This window comes from Zeus faber (assembly GCF_960531495.2).
Source record: "Zeus faber genome assembly, chromosome: 10".
NCBI classification, from domain to species: domain Eukaryota; kingdom Metazoa; phylum Chordata; class Actinopteri; order Zeiformes; family Zeidae; genus Zeus; species Zeus faber.
In genome coordinates this window covers 27,397,411-27,423,107 of record NC_137199.1, presented here as the reverse complement: position 1 = coordinate 27,423,107, position 25,697 = coordinate 27,397,411, and the positions used below count along the sequence as shown (strand labels likewise).

The following is a 25,697-nucleotide window of genomic DNA, read 5'->3' as shown; positions in this document are numbered from 1 at the left end:
CTATCTATCTATCTGCCTGTCTATCTATCTATCTATCTATCTATCTATCTATCTATCTATCTATCTGCCTGTCTATCTATCTATCTATCTATCTATCTATCTATCTATCTATCTATCTATCTATCTATCTATCTATCTATCTGTCTGTCTGTCTGTCTGTCTGTCTGTCTAACAATCAGAGAGTTCTGTCTGTCTGTCTGTCTTTCTAACAATCAGAGAGATCTATCTCTCTCTGTCTATCTGTCTATCTATCTGTCTGTCTGTCTGTCTGTCTGTCTGTCTAGGTGCTTGCGCTCCCTCCTCTGGGTCCTGCTCAAAATGGCCCCTGCCTTCACTCCGAGCATCTGGCTCGGCGTGTTATCTCCAGATTGAACGCCTTCCACTGAGCCCGGTGGTCTGTGCGATTGGAGGCTGGAGGGGCGGGTCGTCTCCCCCTCCCGGCTCCGCGTGTAGCAGCCGCCTTCCCGGCTGGGGATTGGGTCGGAGCGGCAGCCTGTCAGGGGAAGAGCCCTCCCCCCCGTCCACGGTGCGTGTGGAGGGAAACGGAACCAGACAGTGACGACAACAAATCGGTCAGCACCAGCCTGTCACACCGGGACGCCGCGACAGGAGCTCCGTCTCGCCGCGATGGAGGGAGAGATGCAGCCCGCAGACGAAGGGCCCAGCGCCCCGAAGATGTGCCGCCAGCAGCGGGGTCCGTACAGCACCCTGAAACCCTTCCAGAGCAAGCGATCCGCGGGCAAGTCGCGCTTTGACAGACCCACTATGGTGGAGGTCCCCGGCTTCGGCGAGGGAGGCGGGCATCACTTCACCTACCACCCCGGTCAGCAGCCCCATCACTTCCAGCCTCAGCATGCACCGAGGATGCAGCTCCACAGTGCCACAGCCTCCATCAGCAGCAGCCAGCAGCACCACCCCGCGCCCCTGCAGCATCACCCCGCGCCCCTGCAGCATCACCCCGCGCCCCTGCAGCAGCAACAGCGGTTCTCCGGGGAGAACAGGCCGAGTAGCAGAGTGGCCACCTCCACCTCAGCAGCAGCTTCACCTGGGAGGCACCACCCAGAGCCCAGACACTCCAACCACCAGTCCCCAGACTGCACCTACGGCATCAGCTCAGGTTGGTTTCTAACTTGTTGAGTGTCGGTGGTGAGTGTGTCACCAAGTGATGTTTAAACCAGGTCCTGTCTACTCTGCATGTACCAAACATGATATTATCGTTGTAACATGTTACTACTATTTGGAAGCTGTGAATGTATTTTAATGTCAACCTATCCGTGGTACAACAATATACAGAGTATTTATACTTTGCATTAAACCTGATTCAGGTGATCCATCTTATGACCAGGCTACTGATGCCCATACATACTACGTCCAACGCACTCAACTGGAAGGTGGAAACCAAAATGATTTTTGTTGTCTGAGTGTCTCCTTTGTCCCACGTTATCTGCTCTTCCTCTCCTTCCTGCGCTGTCATCGGTGATTGATTTAACTGTTATGAAAGACAAAGAGCCGCCTGAACCTGGAACGAGGGACTCGGGCTCCAGTGTGCTTATGTTGATGTAATGTATAATTAGATTTGCACATGCACACCACTGCTGTGCTGAGTGCACAGGGAAGATGCTCTGTTTTCTTCCCCAAAAGCTGTTCATTACAGGGGCGTGCGAGGGAACAGACCAAGGGAACCTTCATTAGGACGAGAGCAGTCGACCAAATCTCTGCAGTCACTAAATTAAACATTAGACATCACGTCCTGTGATCAGATATTAATCTCATTATCTGTGCCAGCAGTGGAGGACTGATTCGCTGCCGGTTATTGTTCTATCGAAAGCAATCAGCCGTTCAATCTACACAGCTTGGAATCTATATCGGTGCATAAATTGGAAAAATGGTGCTGTCGACGTGGAGCGTCACAGGGGTAGACACAGCGGGGTGATCCAAGATAGCGGATCAGATGTCATCTAGCTCCTGATTCAATCTCAGAATTTCCTTCTACATACTGTATGTGGCAGGGGGATGTTATCTAAGATGTGTTATCTTACGACTCGGGACGGCATGATCGGAATATATTTATAGACTAACCTCTGATCCTTTGTATTTTTTGCCTTGAGCATTATCCTCACATCCCACGACGCCGGGGTGTTAAGATGATCAATAGCACATGACACAAGCCTTGTATAAGGGATCTGGCAACCATTTGCAAAACGTCCAGAACAGTTGAAGTTCCTCTTCCTGTGCGCGCTTTTTCGATAAGGGCAGGTGACGCCATGTTTCGGGTAAATACCTTGATGTGCCTGTGGGTATTGAAGGCAAACTGTTTAATCCATGAGATCACAGCACAGCAACATGGACTACATTCTAAAGCCCCCCCCCCACCCCCCAAAAAAGAGTTGTGATTAAAATAAATTGGGCTCATAAATTTGCCTCTGCCAAGCATGTTGTTTTTAATGAAATTTTATGAGGCTCTCAGCACAGTACCACAGAGCAGGAGATGGGAGCAGCGGTGGGGGTCTGGGGAGAGGGGGGCCGAGGAGGCGGAGGGTGAAGGCGCATGATATCTAATACATCTCTACGGGTAAACAGAGACGGCGCGCATATTAATAAATGCGACACATCTGCGCCAGTCTGATAGACACGTCTCAGCGGCTGACAACACAGCAGGGGCCGCCTCAAACTCATTCTGTGTGTGTGTGTGTGTGTGTGTGTGTGTGTGTGTGTGTGTGTGTGCGTGTGTGTGTGCGTGCGTGCGTGCGTGCGTGCGTGTACGTGAGGCCAGCAGAGCCATAATCATTATGGGGAGGGATGTGTGAGATCATTTCATTGAGACGTGCCTAGACTGCCGGGGAGAATATTCACAGAGGGCTGTTGTTCTGGACAATAGCTTTGTGCTTCCTCCTGGTCTGCTTTATTGACATCCGAGCCAATTCACACACTTAGGCGGATATTATTTTAAATGGAGGGTGCTGTGGCAGTGCATTAGAATAGAAAATAGACCACGAAAACAAATAGTTTAAAAAGGATGAAAGTGGCAAAGGGAGTGTGGAGAGGAAACCAGGGGCTGTAGAGACACTAGTTGAGAGAGACACTTTCTGTGGCAAAGGATTTGTGCTCAATATTGTGTTGTACAATATATATTTTGTAAACCTATAAGACAGAGAACGGTGATGGTGGTGGAGATTTTGCATGAAAATAAAGACTCCTGAATTGTTGGATGCAGTTGAGATGTTGTTGTAAAAGCCCTGTGGTAACCCTCTGTTCCTCGGCTGTTCCTCTCTCCCGCGCAGAGAACCGGCTGATCCTGGACGCCTTCGCCCAGCAGTGCAGCCGAGTCCTCAGCCTCCTGAACAACGGTCGGCTGCTGGAGCCCTCGTCCTCCCTGCCCTCCGCCATCAAGCAGGAGGAGCGGCCGCCGGAGGGGCCCGGCTCCTCCGGCGCGAGGCCCAAACTTGAAGAAAGCACCTCCACCACCGACCCGGAGGATGAGGCCAGGAGGAGCCAGTGGAACCAGCAGCAGACCTCCGCCTTCCTCCGCATCTTCACGGACTCTCTCCAAAACTACCTGCTGTCGGGGTCGCAGCAGCGCAAACAGAAGCAGCATCGGTCCGGTCCGGAGGACGAGCAGTGCCCGGTGGCGGAGCCGGGTTCCGGGGTGTCCCCTCAGCGACACAACAGCAACAACTTAGGAGGCTGGAGCTCCCCGACGCCCTCCGAGTCGTACGGCCACCCGTCGTCCACGCTGCCCGAGGAGGAAGAGGAGGAGGAGGAGGAGAGCTGCTGCCCCCGCTGCCTGGAGCTGGAGCAGGAGGTTCTGTCCCTGCAGCAGGAGAACGAGGATCTACGGAACAAGCTGGAGAACATACCAGGTGCAGGCGCGGCGGCCGTGCATACATGCACTCGAAAAGATAATTATGTTTTGGGAAAATGATACCGCAGCTGACACACATGTGCACGGGAAGGCTGAACTGCCTGAAAGACCACGTTTTTTTTTTTACATTTTAAATATGTTTTCAGTAGCTGTATCATCCAGCTCTTTGATTTGATTTGAGTTTGATTGAGTTTCCTAATGCACATTATAGAATACCAAGAAGGAAAATCTAATTAAAAAAGACGATTATTAAGTGCTCTGCGATAGCTGCACAATATTATTGCATTGCATATTATTGCAAGGCTTTGGCACACTACTCCTCCCACAGTTTTCGAGACACAGAGACAGGAAATATATCAAACCGACCGGCTGGATTGGGAATCATGTACTATAACTTTGTGGAAATCTCCAGCCAAAGGTTTCTGGGAAATTCCACCTTTAGTGACAAATTAGGGCCCAAGAGGTTTCCTATGGGAAATCAGAGCGAGGCACAGAAAACCCGACATTTTGCAAGCACACACACACATATTACTGATCCAAACGTAGGGAACTGTGTCACGATGCAAAAATGTGGCCAATAGTTTTCACATCTTTTTACGTTGCCATCATTTCCCTGATTCTTACGCAATTCTGCCAAACGATACAGCAAACGGTTCATTCGTTTGTCCTCTCATCTGTGTATCCATGCGTGGCTCTGTAGTGATCCATCACAGAACCCAGCTCCCCCGTCAATGCAAGTCAATGGGAGGATGTAATGGGGGTCAGTCACATGCCGGGACATGTGACTGCCACAGGTGCGGTTTCACGAGGCGGGCGATTGGCCTTTGAAGCTCGGTTGCTATAGTAACAAACGGGAGGTTGGACTTGCCGGCAGATAGATTGATGGATGGATGGATGGATGGATGGATGAGGCTGTTTCATCAATATGGAGGGAAGGGCATGGGAGCAGATACACACACACACACACGCACACGCTCACACTCACATGCACGCAAACACACACACACACACACACACACACACACACACACACATACACACACACACACACAGGGCCAGCATGCTTTTCCAATTTCTCCAGGAATTGAGGTAGCTGTATTAATTGCCTTTCCTGTACAGTCAACATTTCCAGACATATATTTCGGGCATTTCTCACCTTTTCTGTATTAATATTCACACTTTTTTCATATCTGTTCCAACATTCAGAACTACCGTTAAGCAAAAGTATCTCTCGTCTTTCTAGGGGAATAGATGGCATTTAAGATTCAGAATAAGAATTAAGTATTTTCTAATTTGACAATCTAATTTTAAGGTAAAATTAGGTTGTTGCTGCAATAGAATTAGGAATGGGTGAACACATGCACCCGTGGGGCAGAAGGTTCAAACAACAGGGGTACTAAGTTTAGTATTCAGTATTTGAGCCCAGTGTGTTGAAGGAATGAGGTGAAGGAAGGTGAAACCAGCGCTCTGACGGGAAAACAGGTGTAGAAACGTCGCGCGAAGGTGGTGCAGTCGGGTGAGAACGACGCGGTCCGACCGCTGCCTGTATCCCTGACTGACGGCGCCAGCCTGTGTTTCCGTGCAGCTCCCTGTCAGAACGTGCTGGACTACTTCAGGAGCGTCCTCCAGTTCCACAACCAGCTGGTGCAGCACCTGCCGGAGGAGCAGTTCCCTGAGGTACCCGTCAACTGTCAAAAAAACCTGTCAACTGCCCATCGCTCCGCCGCTCGGCTCCCGCGCCTGATCTTTTCTGTCAACACCGGAGCGCATGCTGATTTATGTAAAGTGTACCGTGCGCCCGGATACTCTGTGCTATTTTTGGCCGTGCATTTTCGGCAGGATCAAAGTGTAGAATTAAAGAAAACTCCTTATCTCTACAGGAAGAAGAGCAGCAAACAGTCTTTGAGGTTCGTGTTTTTTCAAGTTGTGTTTCGAACGGTGCATCGTAGCCTGACCCATATTGTTCTCCAAGTATAAACTTTTAGTTGAAAGTAGCCCATTCAATTAAAGGTGCCACTTTTTGACGGCATCAAGCCTTTTCTGAAGAGTTGTTTTTGTACAATTTGCCTGTTTCACAAACATAAATTGGTGCAAAGTAAATAGCTATATACATTTGACCAATATGTGTTATTCATGTATTTTGTGTATTAAACAATATCACAGCTCCCATCTTTACACTCAGTAAGAACTATTGACGAAAACAAATAAACAAATTCACGAATAATTTGGTTGAAGGAATGGACTGCTGAGCATCACCTGCCGCGCATGTTTTAATATCTGTTCATTTCCTCCTCAGGGCAGCAAGCAGCTGCTGGGGAACTACCCTCTGTTCATCACCAACAAGCAGTGGGACGAGGCCGTCAACTCGTCCAAAAAGGACGGCCGCCGCCTGCTGCGCTACCTGATCCGCTTCGTCTTCACCACCGACGAGCTCAAGTACTCGTGCGGTTTGGGGAAGAGGAAGCGGTCGGTGCACTCCGGGGAGCCGGGGCTGGAGAGACGACCCCTCAACCCCGTCAAAGTCAGCTGCCTGCGAGGTACGGGGGAGGCCAAACACAACCAAAAAACTTGATTGTTGAACTGAAAATTGAGTTGCAGTCGGTGAATCAACTTCAGAAATGTGATTTCATTTCGTCAGACATATCCACAGGTGCATTTGCATGTACCAGAAATTTGTATTTGTGCGAGTCTAGAGACAATTAACATAACAAAAAAGCAGCCTGAGAAATAATTGTATAAAATACAATAAAAAGTAATGTAAAAAATAAAATATAATTTGCCAAATATACACAAATTGCAGAGAAAAGCAAAACAATAGTTTTGAAAAGTCAAATATATAAAATATATTGAATATACAATATGATCCTATCCACAGGATATTGGTGTGGGTATAAATTATGATTATATGTATTATATACATATGTAATATTAAATAAGGATTGTAAATAATTCTATAAATGTGCATAATTTGGGTTTTCTCACCTTTAAATTTACACATTAATTTCCTGATCTTAAATTGAGAAAACCAGAAAGTTATAGGTTTCACCATTTTTCTTTATGAATTCGGGTTAAATCTGTCTGTATGGTCTCTGCTATGTTTTTCCATTAGGATGCTGCAACATTTCTACCACTGCATCACATATAACTACTGGTTGTATTCAAACACAGTCCACCTTCCCTCAACAAAGTACAGTCAAATTCAGTGGGAAAATGTTGTTTTATACATGAGTTTTAATTCAATTCGATTTAATTTAATTCAATCTTAAATGGCTAGTTTAAGGATCATTTGAGAGATTTGAAACAACATCATAATATGACAAAAAATAAACACTCACCACACGGAAACCACCCACTGTCTGCTGTGACAAATGAAGCTGCAATTCAAATCAAATCAAATCAGTTGGATTTATAGAGCACTAAAAAAGTTTGCCCAAAGGTGCTTTATGGACGGATAAATAAAAAGAGACAAATTCAACAACAAAACTAGAAAGAAGTCAGATATAAAAAACATATTCCAAATTAATAAATAATAAGAATATAAGAATCAATAAAATGATGTTGTTATTTGGTGAATTCTGTCATGTAAGATTTACTGTATTACGGCTTATTCAGACCTAGAACCTACTGACTGAGCTGTTTTTATTATTATTGGGTGGAAATATCCTGAAGACATTAAATCCCGCGTTTCCCTTCTTCCGTTGTGCCGGGGTCAGAGTTCATCCGGATGCACTGTGCCTCCAACCTGGACTGGTGGATGCCGTCGGAGGAGCAGATCAACAAGGTGTTCAGCGACGCCGTGGGCCACGCCCGGCAGGGCCGCGCCGTGGGCTCCTTCCTGGGCAGCAGCGGCAGCACCAGCAGCACCAGCAGCCTCTACATGGACGGCTACGAGGGCCACGCCTCGCAGGACGACACGTACCTGAAAGGCTGCCCGGGCGGACAGACGACAGACTGAGCCCCGGGCCCCTGAAACCCGCAAACTGCGCCCCGCTCCCGCCACTCCGCACGGGGAGAGACCAAGCATTCCAGAGGAGCGGGATCTCCCTAGGATCCGGACCTCTTTTAGCATCGTTTTGTAGTTTTTGGGGTTTTTATTTTTTATTTTATTTTTTTTTGTTTTCATTAAAGAATTTTTTTTTTTGTCACAATTCTGAAAGGGTGCTTGAAATCTCTTCATTTCGGAATAATTTCTGCATTTATTTTTCTTCCATTTGCTGCATTTTCCATTGTTTGGAGTTTGAGTCACATCACCATCCAATGAAGTTCTCTTAGTAAGAAGGAGGCGTTTGATTTAACCAAAGTACAGAAACGCATCAACATGAGACTGTACCACTATTGCATGTTGTTTTTTTCTACGGATTTTGAACCTATAGAATCCAGAGGATAACAATATACAATTATTACTTGTTGCAATGTTGCTCAACCTGATATCTTCATTTTTGTAATACTGCCTTATTACTGACTTCATTTTTACAATGCCTTTTCAGCCCCAAAATACCAAACACCATGATGGAAACGAACCCTCTTTTTCCGCAATAATATCTACATACAGTATGTTACCACTGCATGCACGTCAATAATATCTGCGTATCTTTAGCTGTACCCATAACAATTAGTAAGCGGTAAACTAGAATACACTTCGGGATTCGTCACATTTCAAATATTTGTACGACCTGTGACGTTTTACAACCTGTTTGTACTCATATTTCTATAACCGTGACTTCCATTATTGAGTTCCCTTTTTTTAGACGAACACATGACGCTCAGACCTGCGACGCTCGGGAGTCGTTTCCTCTCGAGTGAAGTTGATTTTCTATGGGAAAACTTTCCAGCGTACTGTAAGTTCCAGGCCACCCGGATGCCAAATACGCCGCGATACAGGTCCGATTTTGAATTTGATCTTTATTATGACATTGAGTGACACGTGTCATTTTGCAAAGATAGTAAAATAAACTGCCAACACAGAAGACATGGTGAGTGCTCTGCCACCGTATCCACTATGAGTGGTGAAAGGGATGCACGTCAGCGACCAGTGCCAGTGAAAGAGGCCGATGGGAGGAAAAACAGACGTAGCAGTGACTTTGCCAAGACTGTTTTTTATATAAATATCTTCTTTTTTTAATTTTATTTTTTTTATTAATTGTGTCTTCCCGATTTGATCACAGAGGCATTTGTTCTACTCTAAAATGTTTTTTTTTTTTTTTGTTGTTGTTGTTGTGCTGCAGCAGTTCTGGGATTCCGCGCTGCTTCGACTCAGCTGGGCGGTGATGGCACCGCCGGGTTTTAAAAAAGACAAAAAACAAAAAAAACCTAATTCAAGACTTCCAGAGTGCAAAGTGTTTTCTCTTTGTGTCTCAGATTTAACGCTGTTTCCTTCTCCCCTGTTGTATCTGCAACCCCAAATCCGTCGTCCATCGAAATGCTGCTTTCATACTTTAAAGCCATGTGCTGCCAAGTGGCTTGATAAAAAAGGAATTATTAGAAATAAGACAGTGTTTGACCATTTTGATGGTACAGACTTTTGAGTTTTGATCATTTGAACTTTGAACCGAATAATTTTTTTTCTTAAACTACAACGTATTCCAGTTTGAATGTATCAGGTTTCTTGTATCAAAAAAGACGCGTTCGCCGGGTTTCAAGTAACAGAATTCAGCGGGAGGCCTACCGTGTACATTTGTAATATGATAAAGTAGAAAGTTGTGTGAGCTGTTGCTGGAATCCAACCCGGGGAAGGAAGTGGAGAAGTGCCACGGAAGCCGCTCTGTCGTCCTGTGCTGTTCTGAATGTGGTAGCATCTATCTCCGTGGTTCCCTTGCATTTCGGTGGCATTTCCTGTTAATCGTCCCAGGTGGCTGTGTCAACACTGTGAGATGTCACGTTGATTTTTTTACGGAACAATTTGCATAGTTTCTCTTCTTGGATTTTTATTTATTCTAAATAAAAAATTAAAAAAAAAAAGCTTCACAGCTGAAAAAAATCAACGCTGATTCATTGGTTTTTCATAATATCATAAAAATATAAAGGTATTGTACTTATCTAGTCAGCTCTCGCAACTCCTGTCCCCATCTGTCAGTGAAGATAGTGGGACTCCAATTACAACTAATTACAATTACTTATAAATATAATTAAATTTTTTACAGGATCTTACAGAAACCTCCATTTGGCTACAAACATCCACTAAAGTCCTTGTTTTTGTTTTGAGCAGGCTGTGAAATTAACGATTAGATGTGTCCTCCGGGGCAGCATGGATTTATTTGGGTGGGGTGATGGAGGTCACCACCGCCGTCCCCCCCGTCGTGATCCATGTCCTCATCCTCCGTTCATCACTGATCCTGGTGAGTCGGGGGATAAAAAACAAAACCTTTTCACATTATTCTTTGTCCCATTTATTCTGTCTCCGTTTCTAATGTGAGCATTTTTACAGTGAATCAGCCTCACCCGCTCTCTAGATTCAAGATTCAAGAGGTTTATTTGTCACATACATATACATACTTCCATACATACATGCAGTGAAATGTCAATGCAGCGCACCCGGGGATTATGCACAATATGTTCTAGACTGAACACAATGGCTACCTAATTACTACCTAACTAACTAACTGAAACTAACTCATTCCTAAAACGTAATGCAGTAAGCAAATAGAATAATATAGAATAAAATGTAATAGATTTAAATAACTCAAAGGTAATGCAGATTGGGGGTACAAAGTAGAAATAAAGGGAATAGACTTGTGTATATGGTATAGGCTATTATGTATATACAGATATGTGCAGTAAAGTGCATGTGAATAAGGTGAGGTCGCGTGTGTTGAGATGTACAGCACAGTATACAACAGTACCACACAGCAATACAGCCGCACTCAACAGAACCGCAATACTGCACAGCATGCAGTAAGCCAGCACAGTGATACAGTATGCAGTACAGTAAGGCAGTGGGGCCTATCTATCTATCTGTCTATCTGTCTATCTGTCTATCTGTCTATCTATCTGTCTATCTATCTATCTATCTGTCTATCTATTTATCTATTTATCTATCTATCTATCTATTTATCTATTTATCTATCTATCTATCTATCTGTCTATCCATCTATCTGTCTATCTATTTGTCTATCTATCCATCTATCTATCTGTCTATCTCTCTATCTGTCTATCTATCTATCTATCTATCTATCTATCTATCTATCTGTCTATCTATCTGTCTATCTATCTATCTGTCTATCTGTCTATCTATCTATCTATCTATCTATCTATCTATCTATCTATCTATCTATCTATCTATCTATCTATCTATCTATCTATCTATCTATCTATCTATCTATCTATCTGTCTGTCTATCTATCTATCTATCTATCTATCTATCTATCCAAGTTGTGTTCAGAGAGTGGTGTCTGCACTTACAACTCGTTTGAAGAGAACCATAATAAATAATATTTAATAAACTATGAAAGCTGACTGGAGGTCGTGGGGGGGGGGGGGGGGGACGCAGCAGGGCCACATCGTTTATTTTTTTATCGTCAGGCAATGCTGCTGTGCTCCACCAGAGGGCGCAGCAGCAGCAGCAGCAGCAGCAGCGCTGGTGCTGATGCGGGGACGCTGATGTGGGCGGAGTCAGTCTGTCCGTCACCAAAACGTGTCGGACTTTCTTGTTCTTCTTTTTATTTAACTAAAATTGTTGAAATTGAGTATAATATAAACGTATTGTCATTAATTGCATTTCACTGGTTTGCTCTTTGATTATTATTATTATTATTTATATATTTTTTTATTATTATTATTATTCATTAAAGTAGTAGTAGAATCACTACTATCTGATTTCCTTCCAATATTTTAAAGCGTTTTGAGTTTCATGTTGTGTTTATGAAAAGTGTTTTACAAATAGAAGGGTATTGTTATTATTATTATAATTATTATTATTATAATTACAATTATTATTATTATTATTATTATTTTTATAAGTAGTAGAATCACTACTATCTGATTTCCTTCCAATTTTCTTTAAGCATTTTGAGTTTCATGTTGTGTGTATGAAAAGTGTTTTACAAATAGAAGGTAGTTATTATTATTATTATTATTAGTAGTAGTAGTAGTAGTAGTAGTAGTATTTTAAAGGTTATAAGGACTTCATCGAGATTGATTGGTTAAAGTTAGGGGGTACTTGGACGTGGTACTGTGCGCCCTGACATAAGTTCCTATCTATCAGCGATGATGCATTTCGAAGGTTTTGAAGAAAAAAATACCCACAAATGATTATTATTCTTTTACATTTAAAAACGTTTTTGCAATTACAAATTATTTATTTATTAAATTTTAAAAAAACAACGATGTGTTTTGCCCTTGATTTGGCGGCCCACTTGCAATACCGGCCCGCTTGCCGCGATCCACTGGTGGCCCGCGGCCCATAGGTTGGGAATCGCTGGTAAATAGTGTATATAATATGTAAAGTGTATATAGTATATACAGTATATATCGTATATAAAGGGTGATGCGCGGTGAGATGCTTGACGCTGAGACGCCGTGGTATTATACACAACATACAATACAGACTGGTCAGTGGGCTGGTCGTAAGTCCGAACGGTCGTTAAACGGGCAGGTCGTTAAGTGAAGAGTACCTGCATTTTAGCGGAGAAATGCAAAGTGTGAATCACAGACATCATTTTATTTGTACAATTGTTTATTTTGCGGAATATGAAAATGCAAACCTTTTTTTTTTTTTTTTTTTTAATCTCAATTGAATCATTCAATATGTGCCATCGCCGTGTTTGCCTCGGACGTTAACGTCATTGTTTTCGCCTTGGGGGGGGGGGGGGTCCACTCGCTCCGGGAGTGACTCCAGACGCCCGGGTCACTCAGAAGATTCGCACCGGACGAGTCGTTTGTCGAGCCTCGCGTCGCCAGTTTCGAGGGGGACTGCGCTAAAACAGCGGACGCGGCGCGACGCGCACCCGCCGTGCGTGCGCAGTGATTCCGCCCGGCGCGTCCCCGCACTCGGACGAGCGGCACTCGGACACCGGTGGCTTGGATTTGGGAATGGCGTGCGTGTGCGTGGATCCCAAGGCGCGGGGCCGACGTGACGCGGGGGTGTGAGGGGGGGGCTGCGTGGGCGCGCCACTCCGGGGAGGGGGGGGGGGTCGTGCGCGTGCGTGTGCATAAGGACATTCCACGGACTTCCACGGCGCGTCGTTTCAAAATGATGTCACTCATCGACCTGGATGACGAGCAGCGGTGGGTGCCCACGCACGTCAACGTCACCGTGCTGCGCGCGCGGGGACTGCGGATCAAAGGCAAGCACGGCAGCCGCTACCTGTACGCGGTGATCCAGGTGGGGCGCGACAAGTACACCACGGGCCTGGTGGAGAGGGCCGAGGAGCCCGAGTGGAACGATGGGTGCAGCTTCGAGCTGCTCCCCGGGATCCTGGAGGAGGAGCGGGCACGGGGCGCCGCGCACCAGCACCAGCACCAGCACCAGCACCACCCCCCGGGGAGCGCCGACCTGGTGGTCACCGTCATGCACCGGGTGCTGATCGGGCTGGACGTGTTCCTGGGCCAGGCCACCGTCCCCCTGGAGCGCGTCTTCCAGGACGGGGTGTGTCCCAGAGAGGAGTAGGTCCATGTCCATCACAATCACATCAGAATGACACGCACCAGACACGGATGATTAGGAAGCCTCTGCCAGGCGCTCAGTGGCCGTGAGGATGCATGACTGGGTAAACATGTAACCCTGACCCTAAACATACATATCAATATCAATATCAATATAGCTGGCTATTTCTTTACACGGGGAGTGTCATAACTTAGTAGGTCTTTGGACTACTGTGTGACGTCATAGGAAATGGTGCGTCATTGTGTTTCACTGGAGTCTATTCCCTTTCTGTGACTTTCCATTTTTATTCCACCACGTTTCAAAGCATATGTCTGTAAACTTTACTCTGCTGCTTTCGTAAGACAGTCGCGTTCGTTTTTTAGGATTTTTGTATCTATTTTTTATTATTTATATATTTGATTCCATTTTATTATTTGTATACATGTAAATGAATAGGACTCCACCTATACCATTTTGATATGAACCGGGACCTGCATGAGGACAAAAAGGTACAGTGTTGTCTCTGTTATACCAGGGGACTGGATATGAGTACTGGATTTGAGCACTTTTAACTTTTAATTCTTTAAGAACAACTACTTAAATACCTTACACTCAAGTAGAAATGCTGTTGTGGCGCTTTCGCTTTGACGAGAGTTAATATTGTGTCAGGGTGTTTTTACTTGAAATAAAAGCTCTTGAGTTCTCTGGTCACTGGGTTATACTGGGCTTTTAGATAAGAGCTAATGGTGCTGGGCGTCCTTCATGAAAGAATTAGTCTTTCTCCATCCCCTTGGTGTGAATGTAAACCTACATCCGTACATCTATACATCTACATCTATATCTATCCAGGGACATGGTTCTGTGTCAAAATTGTATAACGTTGACCATTTTAGTTTTCTGTGTGGGTGTTTTGGACCATACCATATGGCCGGAGGGAGGGTCGTCACGTGAGCGAGGTCAGAAATGCAAGAGCGAGACTTCTGGCTTTTCGCAAAGCACCGTTGTCGTCGCCTGGCGGGCCCCGGTGCGGGCCCCGGTGCGGCTCGACTCAAACTGGGGCTCGGGTGGGAAATTTACACCCGTGTGTGAAGAATGAAGTCTCCCTCTCCCAGTCTCCCTCTCCCCCTCTTGTCTGTCACACATAAACATGCATACTCACACCGTTCCGCTATCGTTCAGACGGGACCTCAGATGGGTTTACTGATGAGCTCCTGACCTCCAGTGGAGTCTGGTCTGGTCATGATCTGCTTGTAACATAATAAGCGACTCTGTTGAGGCGTCTGTGTGGATGGTCGATAGCCAAGTATATAATTTTCTGCTCTTGTCCTAATGTATCACATGCCCCATTTTCCCAGATAAACGGTGAAATATTCATCATCTTCATATTATAGCATAATAACATGCAAATTGAGTTTGTGATTAGAGGTGGGATGAGTTCAGTGGCACAAGAAAAGCAAAGGGGAGAACAGGAATAGCTGACGTTACAAAACAAAGTCCATTTTAACAGGTTGTTTTTAATGTCCCCAATATATTTGCACAAGTTGTTATTTTTTTTTGTTTGTTTTTTTAACAGTGATAAGGATAATCCTTATTAGGATAAGGACTTGAATTAACGCTTGATTTTACCCCATTGATTTTGGGGTAAAACAATATGAGATGATTTTTTAATATCTTGTGGATTGGACTCTTTTTTGGAGCGTTATTGTGGTTATGTGGTGAGTTCATGGAATAGAGAGTGCACTGTGTCTTTCCTCAGATTAATCCCTACAATGGACTTTATTTTTACAATGAGTTCTTTCATCCGAAGCCTTGGCTGTGACTTTTAAATTCCCTTTCTTTGATGTTAATTTCCACTCTTCGGCTCATTTTCTCTGGTTGTAGGCAACTTGCTTAGAGCAATAGCCACCTTCTCTTATGAAATAACAATTATTTTTAGGTTATTATTTCATGTGTTCATGGTGTGTTGCTGGACTTAAGAGCAAAAAGTGAGAGAGGCTTAAAACAGAATGTAGCTTAAATGCAATTATTTTTAGTTCATAGATGTGCATATACAGTCAATTCTGCAAGTAAAAATAATTACAATAATCACATCCCACACCGTTTTGTATCACATGTGATGTGACGTGATGCTATTGTTTATTGTGTTAAATTATGAATATTGTATTTTCTAAATGATTACATTAGATCAGGCACAACTGCCGAATAAATAATCAGATTGAATAGCACAGATAATGAATGACTCGTTTTTCCTACCAGTTTTTCGAGAAGTCCGAAGTAGTAATTACTGAATTTAAAAAGCACTGAAACTATTGATTGAACTTTCTTCTGAGTGATGTTCAGCCCTTCATATAATTAATTTAGTTCACTAACTAACCACACTACCGTCACTGGGATTGGATGGAGTTTAACAAGAAAACCAGAAAAAAATACCTAATGTATAAAGAATTTTTATATTGGCAAATGCTCTTGATAGCCAATACCTTCAAACCCACTGTGGGGCAGACCAAAAACAACTTGCGGGAAACATTAAATGGCATCAGCGCCCGTCTATCAAGTACACCCAACACTCAGAAAATCCAAAAGGTCTCACTTTGTCATGTTATGTTAATGGTTACATTCAGGTTTGCAAAGCCACTTCCAATACTAACAGCAATTAAAAGTTCATATTGTACCACAAATATGTCATTGTCTGTAGCTACAGCACACCAAACCACAGATTCAGTTAATTTGATCAAAATGACTTGCATTTTGATCAAATTAAGCTATTTGTCATAATTCAGAAATATAATATCTGTTATGTCGCAGGTGGAATGCCAGAAGTCATCAGTATTATGCGAAGCATTTCCAGCGTACACATTTGGAAGCAGAGTAGAGTTTAGTGCGCTCCACACAGCTGGCTTTAATTGTGGGGTCCCTGCCTTCTCTCTCACACTGAATTCCAAACGTGTGTTTTGGCTCCAGAACATTTTTTCTGCTGTTCCCAAAAGGAAGAATGTTTTCCCGAGGTCAACTGCTCATCACCAGCAGCACTTAGCAGAAGGACCTCCAGGAACTTATTTTGAGATCCCCTGCAAGGCCGACCGTAACAAAAACCTGGCGGTCAAATCCTGTGGACACACATACTTGCATTTTCTTTTTTTCTTTGCCTGAGTTATGTAACATCAGGGCTACATTGCCAGTAGGACATACAAAAGGCTAGTTTATTTTCTCGTTTTATGCACTTAGGCTTGTGTAAAATGAATATAATCTCATGTGGGATATCCATCTATAGTATTCATACAGGGCGGTGATATGCGATATGGGGGTTACCTTTGTCTCAGCGTGAACGTTGCCTTTCCTCCCTTTTTCTTGCCGGCAGGTGGCTCAAGCTCAACTCCAAGGTGGGACGGAAGGAGAAGGATCGGGGTGAGTTGCAGGTGACGGTGCAGTTCACCCGGAACAACATGACCGCCAGTATGTTCGACCTCACCATGAAGGACAAGCCGCGCTCTGCCTTTGGGAAGCTCAAGGATCGCGTCACAGGCCGCAAGCGCAGCGATATGGAGTCTTCCTCGGCCATCGTGCCGGGCCGCTATGCGGCCCTGTCGGGATCCCTCGCGCAGCCCTTGGGAGAGGGGGGCGTAGAAGGAGTGGAATGTGGACAAACTGGGATGGCAGAGGAGAAGAAAAGTAAAGTAAAGGATTTCTTCAGGGGCAAGCTCCGTAAATCGTCTGAGACACGGTCAAGCACCTCGTTGGCTTCCGAAAACATTATATCCTTTGTAGCCAGCGATAACCCTGCGCCTCCACCCAGCCTGGACCTTCTGGCTGATCCACCCAGCTCCCCCATCTACACAAGCAAAGTGAGATTAGACACCCACTATGGTGAGACCGACTTGGCTAAAAAAGGTGAGCATCGGGACAGTCACGCGTGTGCATGTCGCGATTCACAGTTTTCACGCAACATTAATCTTCTCATATTTATGTCAAAGTCTGAAAGCCTTATGCTTGTGTCTCTCAAACCTTTGTTAACGCGGTTCTTTGACCCCAACAGTGCTTACCAGCCAGCACACCACAAAGATTTTTACCCACAAGCGGGCCTTTAGTGATGAAGCCAGTAAGATCACACCTGCCTTTCCTCAAGCCTATCCCGTCGTGGAGTCCATGAAGGGTCAAAGCATGTCTCAGTCCAAGTCTTCCCTTTGTATCAACGGAAGTCATGTCTACGACTCTGAGCCCTCCACCCCAAAGGGCTCAACGGCCCTCCCCTCCAAGCTGGTCTTGCTGGAGAAATGTTCCCCGCTCTCTCGCTCTTTGCAGAACCTCACCAAGCGAAGCGAGGACAAAAGTTCCCCCGGCGAGGGCCGGCGGTGGTCCTTCGACAAGCTGAAGAAAGAAGAAAGAGCGGAAGAAAGGGAAGCCGAGCCGATGGTACCGCTGATTCAGAGCACCCGGATAGGGTGTCGCCCCGTGCAGGCGGCGCCCCCGATACTCTCCGCCGCGGATTCATCGGACAAAGGGAAGAAGCTGAGAAAGACTTTGTTCTCTGGAGGAAGGAGCGATTCTCTCCCTAATAAGTCTGACCAGGGCCAGGCCGGCGAGGCTCCCGAGGGGAGGCTAAGAGGATGGTTTGGCTCCAGTGAATCCCAGAACAAGCCGAGGTGAGTAAGGATCAACTCGGTTGGGTCTCCTGGTGTTTGATTCAGTGGAGTGTCTTGAGTTGAGCGTGTCTGATGTCCCCTGCTCCTCTGAAATGGAACTTGATTGAGCCTGTACTTAACCCATTTTTGCTGCTGTGCAATACCATTCCATATCTCTCCCACAGTACGTAGTGCATTTCTACCGCGGACCCGACACAGCGGCTCCCATTTTAACCTTTTTCAATTTCCGTTTATCTCTGTGGTTGAGAAGATTACAACATACAGGGAAAATACATGTTGGAATGAGCTCACCCATAGAAGAAAAACTGCCAATGTGCATGTACCACCTAAATCATTAAATGCTATACTGTTCCTTTGCTTGAATGATTTTCAAGTGCTTTATTTTTTGCTTTGAGAAATTAATTTATGTTGCTGTTTCCATCTTGCTATCTTTTCTTCCTTTTTGTTTTTTTGCTAACTTGTCGGAGGTTAATCAAGCATTTGAGTGTGACAAACCATGTCCTAACCTGCTCGGGCGCATCACCAAGCGTTTAGTGTCTTTTTTCTGTCTGTGTAAGAAAGATGCTCCCTATTGGTCGACTGGCACACCATTAACTAAGAAGACTACTTGTGCCCTGTCTCCTCCACAGGCTGGAAGTTTCTCGTAAGGTAGAAAGCAGCTCAGATCTACCCCCTCCCTTCCCTCCCGGCTCACCCGTTTCCCACCAGTTCTCCTCTCCCTCCTCTCCCCCCACGGGCCATGTCTCTCCTGAGAATGGGAACCACAATTGCACCTTCACCCCCTCTCCCCCTTCCTCCTCAAACCCTATATCCCCCTCCAACCCTTTCCTCCAGCGCATGCAGCGTAACCCCTTTTTCGAGGAGCTCATAGCCGAGGAGTTACGCAGATCCCCTCCTCTCGCCTCCCGCTCTCCCTCCGGCTCTGCCTCCCCGCAACACGCGGCCTCACCCTCCCCTGGCTGCGCTCCCAGCCTGTCCCATGATGCTAAACCAAAGGAAAAGGCCTCCATAAGGCGTGAGCGCCCAAGGCCAGTAGCCAGGCAGATTTCGTTGCCGGCGTTACTCTCAAGACCGGCCGCACCCAGTTCCCCCGACCACCCTTCCCCTCGCTGCATGTCGGAGAACGGGGGAGAATGGGAAGATTCCTTTGATGCTCTTGCCTCGAGCAGGCTCAACTCTCCAAAGAGGGCTCCTCAGAAAGTTTTGAAGGCCATTTCAACCAACCAAATTAGAGCGGCTCCTATAGATGATCATTCCATCAGCGCTCACGAAGAACCGAAAACACGTGAAGTGGCGCCTCCCCCTTTGCCTCCTCGGAGGTTTGGAAGAACTCCTGTGAATGAGATGTTCTCGGACAGTTGGCTGCACAGGGGCCAAAAGCTAGTCGTGCACAAAGAGGCCTGTCTTCTCTCACAGACTGGTGCTGCCTCCTTGCAGCACGGCAGGGAAGCAGAACGCAAGAGAACCGCAAAGTGCGTATCTCCAGATTATCACACCGGCAGCGAGACCTCCGACTCCCTCAGCGTTCCCTCGCAATCGCACGAGAACGCAACTTCTCCCGTGTTTATGTCCGAGGAAAAGCTGAGGAAGTTCAAGTACGAGCCAATAGAGGATGAAAGTGACCGCTGGAGAGGGATGTTGTTTGAGCAAGATCTGTATGGACGCGTTGGCATCGGAAACTGTAGAGAGCCCAAAGTGAACGGTCAACCTTTACCGGAGACCTTAGGGGGGAGGCCAGATGCGAAGATATCTCAGCAATCTGATTGGGCAGCGCTTGAAATGTTTCTCGATAAGAAGATGTCAGTTGCTGATCTTTTGAGTATGTCCACTAAAACGGCCCAGAAGTCAGACACGGAGGCACCGGCTATCAATTTAACCGCGTCACAGCAAACGGTGGACGCTTCAACTGCTCTTTCAGAGCAGCCTCCATGTGTAAACAATAATATTGAATCTACCCTAACATTTGAAGACCTGAACATGAATGTAAATAATTCCGATTTCACTTTTATTGATTCTGACGGCTCATCTCCATCAGAACTAGTTGATACAGTCAAAGGCCTCAAGGGTTTGGACAAACTATTCCCACAACCATCGAAGGATTTGCCAGATGACATTTTGAGCGTATCTCAAAATAACTGTTTATTTGTAAGTGGCACGTCGCCCAACAAACCGCTGAAGTTCCGCCTGGATATGGCAGAACACGGCGGATGTGAATTTAATAATGTGACTCTGCAGCATCATTGGAATGAAAACGGCTCTCCTCCACTAGAGAGTCCAACGTCAACACAACCTGGTGCTGAAGCTAAGTTGAGGCGGGACGCGACAAAAGCGGGAGGTTTTGAAAAGGGACGGATGGAACTCGATGATAACAGAAACCTACAGTCCAACCGTCCTACACCCAACAGCAAAGACACCTCATCGGGGGTGGTCAGCGCTCGCATTCGGCCGAAAGGGACCACCACGTGTCACGAGGGCGAATGTCCAAACAGCCACAAGGCAAACGGGCACAACGCCTTTGAAAGGTTGTCCTCTGTGGATAATATCTCAGAAGCCGAGGCGGAAGTTTTTATTTGCTCGTGGACTTTAGACCAAGAGAACAATCTGTCAAATAAAAACATTGCATATAGGATAGATTTCACTGAATTGGATAGCGATTCGGACACGTTGGCAAACGAAAACGCAAACACTGTGCAGTCAGATCCCTCCGTAGAGCAAACGGAGGGGACCGGCTTCCGAGACCTCCATGCCAGCGTAGCCCCCGCCTTCAGAACCCCTCCCAAGTCAAAGATTGGTGAATCTTTGCGAGAGCCCCCACCCTCCGCCTCCATCCTTTCCTTAACGTCCGACGCGGAGGCTAATACCCAGCCTGATGCCTCCCTCCACCCATGCCTCTCCATCCTCCCTCCGAGGGGCCTTCCCAGCTCCGGAGCCGGTAGCACGCTGGCCGTGGCCCCCTACAGCTCCTCTCTCTCCTTCTCCCCACCCTCCTCCTCCTGCACTGCCCAGCCCCCGGTCGATGCACAGCACACACTTTTGCCTGAGGAGAAACATCCAGCTATCAGCCTGCCCCGTCAGGAGAGCAGGTGAGAGTCCTCACACGCAAGCTCCAAACCAAAAGCCTAGAAAATAGGACTTACAGGACAAAATACAAACTGAATGGGGAATAAACATTTGCATCCCTGCTGATGTTTCACTTTCTTTTGCCCCGTCTGGGTTTTGTTTTTTTTTGTTTTTTTTCGCCTGTTGGCCGTTAAAATGCCGTTTGAGCCTTCCAGCCAAGCATCCGAAACGTACTGGATGATAACAGCCGTGCATTTTGCTTTGCTTCATTTTGTACGTTTCTCATTTCACCTTTCGGTTTGTTGTGGTGTGTTATGACGTCGCTTTTTGGTCCTGTGTTGTGCTCTGCCTCAAATCAGTCGCCTCTGCTGTCATTTTGATGTTTTTGCATCTGCCGACGAGCGCAAGGAAAGGTTACAGTTTTAACAGTTGTGCAAATGAGTAGTTGTTCAATGATAGATTGTCAATTATTAAAACAATGCATTATTTTTTATTAGAACTAAAGCCATGCATATTTCCTTAATAGCTTTATAGTTGTATATCTATGACTGACAGTTTTTTAAGGCAACAAAAGAATGATGCATGTCTTAATATGTTCAGACAGCTTCTATCAATGTATACGATCTTTAAAAAAAAGTATTATTATTATCAGTACTAGTGAGATGAAAATGTACTGCTATGTATTATTGTAATAGAGACGAATGGCACAGTTTCCACGCCTGTTTTATGGGAGATTATTTGCTTTCTGGAGTGAGCCTATTTTTATCACTAATTCTAACTTGACGCTCAAACTTAACGGCCAATTCACTCTTGCGGAGTAGACGGTCACCGTGCATGCCTTAATGGTCAATTATTAATAATTATCACAAGTCTGGAGCCCTCTAACTCCGGTACAGAACTTGTCCTCTCTTCTTACTCTGCTCACTCACTGAGACAGAGGCACATTTGCTTTGAGATGATTTGAAATGTGCGTCTCCTCACAGAACAGTAATTGCGGGGGTGGTAAAACGGCGTTAAATACAGCGTTCAGTGCAGCGACGATGTCTTCCACTCACTGAGAGGCTGTTTCGGCGTTGACCTTTTGTCTTCCAGCCCCCACCCGGTGAAGCCCCTCAGCAGCGCGGCGAGCCAGTCGGAAAAGAAGGAGGGCCGCTCCGTTTTGGAGAAACTTAAATCCAGCATCCACCCCGGCCGCTCGGCCCCGCTGAACGCCGCTGAACCTGAGAGGAGTCAGGTGATACAGACATCAAAAACAACAACGACAGAAGGAGTTGATTCTGAATTTTATACGGCTTAAAGCCACTGAGCCTGATAACCATTGACATTATACATGTATTTATTTCCCATTGATTAAATATTACATTTGGATATTAAGTGATAATATTACCGCACTAATTATTTTTTTGAGATTTCTGATTTTTGTAAAAAAAATAAAAAATAAAAAGAAATACTGGCTTGGCTTTCCATCCCATGTCATTCACAGTGGTGGAAAGTACTGTAACAAAATACTTTACAAGTTATTTAGTACTTTGTTCAAACATTTATACTTACTGTACTTAAGTATATTCAGTTTTGGAGACTTCAATTTCAACGCAAATATCCATACTTTTCACTCTACTACTTTTTTCAAACATTTACCTCGATATACACTGTATTTGTAAATTACTATCAAAACCACCTGTACTATTTTTTTGAAAATTGTAATCATTGTATGAGCACTGTATGAAGTACTTTTACTTTCAATACTTTGAGTACATTTGAGAGTTCAGTGTTTGTAGAAATGTTACTTACGTAGAAATGTCAACTTTCACCTTGACTTCAGAAATGTTGTGTTGGGTAATTTGTACTTGTACTTTCTTCTCCCACCACTGGCCATACATCCCTGACTAACCCTTCTCACTCTATGGTCCTCCTCCCTGCACCCACCCCGCTCGTCTTCAGGAGGTCACCGCGGAGCGCTCGGCCCAGTACCAGAACCTGACCAACATGGAGCTCATCTCTCTGCTGCTGCAGCAGGAGATGGACCAGCAGAAGCAGCAGGCGGCATGCGACCAGCAGGCGGCGCTGCTGGAGAAGCGCGAGGCCGAGCTGAAGAAGGTCAAGGCTCAGGTGCGGGACCTGGAGGACTACATCGACAACCTCCTGCTGAGGATCATGGAGCAGACGCCCACGCTGCTCCAGGTGCGATCCAGGCACAAATGACACGCCGATCCTGGAAGGTGCAGGACGCTGGTGTCCGTAGAGTTTGTTCTGGCCGTTGGTTCCTCACTCCCAAGAGCCCGGTTGTTGCACGGACACGCCGGAAAGTAACGTTTGGGAATTCTCTGTTCCAACGGTCATCCGGCTCTTCCCGCTGCTAACACTGCCCTGTTGATGTAGCCACTGTGCATGCTCCTTGTAAAGGCCCGTTTGGTACAATAAGAGCAACAAGGCGGCGTGGGGGGGGGCTTTTTCACAGCAGTTGTAGATGACTTCACCCTCGCTTCTTGAAATAAGCTGCGATGCTTGGCTTGCATCAAATGACACTAGGCTACTGCTTCCACGCGGCCATAAATGAATAACAGGTCCGAAAGAGGTTGTCTGACACAGTGCTCGAAGTGGGCCAGTATTCACCGGTACGGTGACGCAGTACCGGCACTTCTACGTTTAACTGTCTCGTTCTGCCCTCTCAAATGGACAAATCCAGCAGACATATTATATAATATACCATATTTCTGTTGAGACCCATACGGGTCGAGACGGCAGGAAGTGATGCTGCGTTTCATGGGAACCCGGGGGAAGTAATTTGCGTCGGTAGTCTCCATGTTAACATAACATCATATCTACAAAGTAGTTCAAAACGACGTTACACGTGTTAAAATACCGTTAACGGTTTGCGCCGCCATGTTGCCATGACGTCAGTTCCGTTATCTTGGTAAACTCGTGCGCAAACGATCACCTCTGAAATTACAACTTAAAAGGCAACTTAATTATTAAATAGCCTACCCGACAACATGTTAATAAGGGGAGTGTGGCACATCTTTTTTTCCACTTCAAGCACTGGTCTTACATAATATGGTATATGGCCGAATCACCTTGAAAAAAATGCAGTGTCAGGGTTGAGAGTTAATTAAGTTTGACATAAAATATGCTTTTTTCCACAAGACGTTCAAACAGTACTCACTTTAATTTCAACCCGACAGTTGAGCCATATATATTCTCAAATACTTGTATAGAAAAATAAAAAAATAGCAACAAATGATTAATTACTGATAAAATACCATCCAAATTCCACAACATAGTGTTAAAAAAACCCCTTCTGCTTTAAAACAAACTTTGCCCCAGCTTTTAATTTCAAGTGAACAAGTTAAAGAAATACAATAACTTCTTAAGTTGTAAATTGTATGATTATTTGATCTCATTCTTCACGTTGAAATTTAGGTGGAGTTGATGCAATTTGTTCACTTTGTTTCGCAAAAAGAGTAAGATGAAAAAAATGTATTGAAAATAAACTCTAGACAAGTCGTAAGATTTGTGAAATAATGTAAATTATAATTTTGTGAAGATACTGTATTACTGTACCTGATTGCAGTACCACTGTAGCTGATGGCAATGCTTTACAAGACTGCAGTATGTTGGTGAATTGAAAATAAGTGCAAAGCTAAATAATAATAATAAAAAAACTTATCAAAGTCTTTAAAATCCAAGCTTTTTATTTCTTATACTAAAATTGATTTTGTGTGACTAATGAATAATATGCAGTGATATTGTCCTTGAATAATGTGACTCTGCTTTCTCTCCACTAGAGTGCACACCTCACCCAGCGTAAGCTCATATCATTAGGGTTTGGTCATCATTTAAACATGACACTTTAATGTGTAGCCATAAAAAATACTACTTCAAATGAGCAGGAGTCAGTCATTGCACATGGTTTTGCAATGATTACATTTGGTAGAGCTCTGGCGGATCCCTACCGAGTATGTGTAGGATTTCCATACCCAACCTTTAAAATAACACAGAATCATCATGAATTTGTTGTGGCATTGTCCACACAAGATACGTACATACATGAATTATCTGTAATGAACACTGGATCTTAGTGAATCAGTATCTAGTAAAACACTTGAAGTTAAGTATGTATAGTACATACACTACTCACAAAAAGTTAGGGATATTCGGCTTTCGGGTGAAATTTCAGGATGAACCTAAAATGCACTATAACCTTTACAGGTGAACTTAATTTGACCTTCTCTAAACTTTTGAATGCACATTTCCAACTGTTCAATGTTTCAGTACTTTTTGCACAACTTGCTGTTCTCTTACAAGGAGCTGAACGGCAAAATTCACAACAGGTGTTGGATCCATGAATCGACCAATACATTTCCTGGTTCAATTAGAATTGGTATTTAAACAGTCCTCTTCATCATGCTGTTCACATTTTGACATCATGAGACCAAGACGACACCTAACAACTGATCAACAGTACCTCGCCATTACGAGGCTTCAAACAGGATGTTGTCAGAGGGAAGTGGCCACTGAGCTTAGAGTGTCACAGAGTGTCATCAGCAGGTTGCAA

The 25,697-nt window shown here is 45.0% G+C and overlaps 2 protein-coding genes across 2 annotated transcripts; both read left to right on the top strand.

The window, feature by feature from the left end:
- Positions 1 to 627: 627 nt before the first annotated feature.
- Positions 628 to 7,817, top strand: bend4 (BEN domain containing 4; the record flags this gene model as incomplete). The annotated part of the gene is made up of 6 exons (XM_080008238.1): positions 628 to 1,117; positions 3,282 to 3,860; positions 5,448 to 5,539; positions 5,743 to 5,769; positions 6,159 to 6,399; positions 7,576 to 7,817. 6 exons carry the CDS (start codon positions 628 to 630, stop codon positions 7,815 to 7,817), a joined length of 1,671 nt encoding a protein of 556 aa, XP_079864364.1.
- Positions 7,818 to 13,049: 5,232 nt separating this feature from the next.
- LOC307235978 (uncharacterized protein) lies at positions 13,050 to 23,344 on the top strand (the record flags this gene model as incomplete). Its single annotated transcript, XM_080008237.1, has 6 exons — positions 13,050 to 13,462; positions 16,801 to 17,330; positions 17,476 to 18,082; positions 18,712 to 21,165; positions 22,235 to 22,376; positions 23,084 to 23,344. The coding sequence occupies 6 exons, from the start codon at positions 13,050 to 13,052 to the stop codon at positions 23,342 to 23,344; spliced, it is 4,407 nt and encodes a 1,468-aa protein (XP_079864363.1).
- Between the last annotated feature and the right edge of the window lie 2,353 nt (positions 23,345 to 25,697).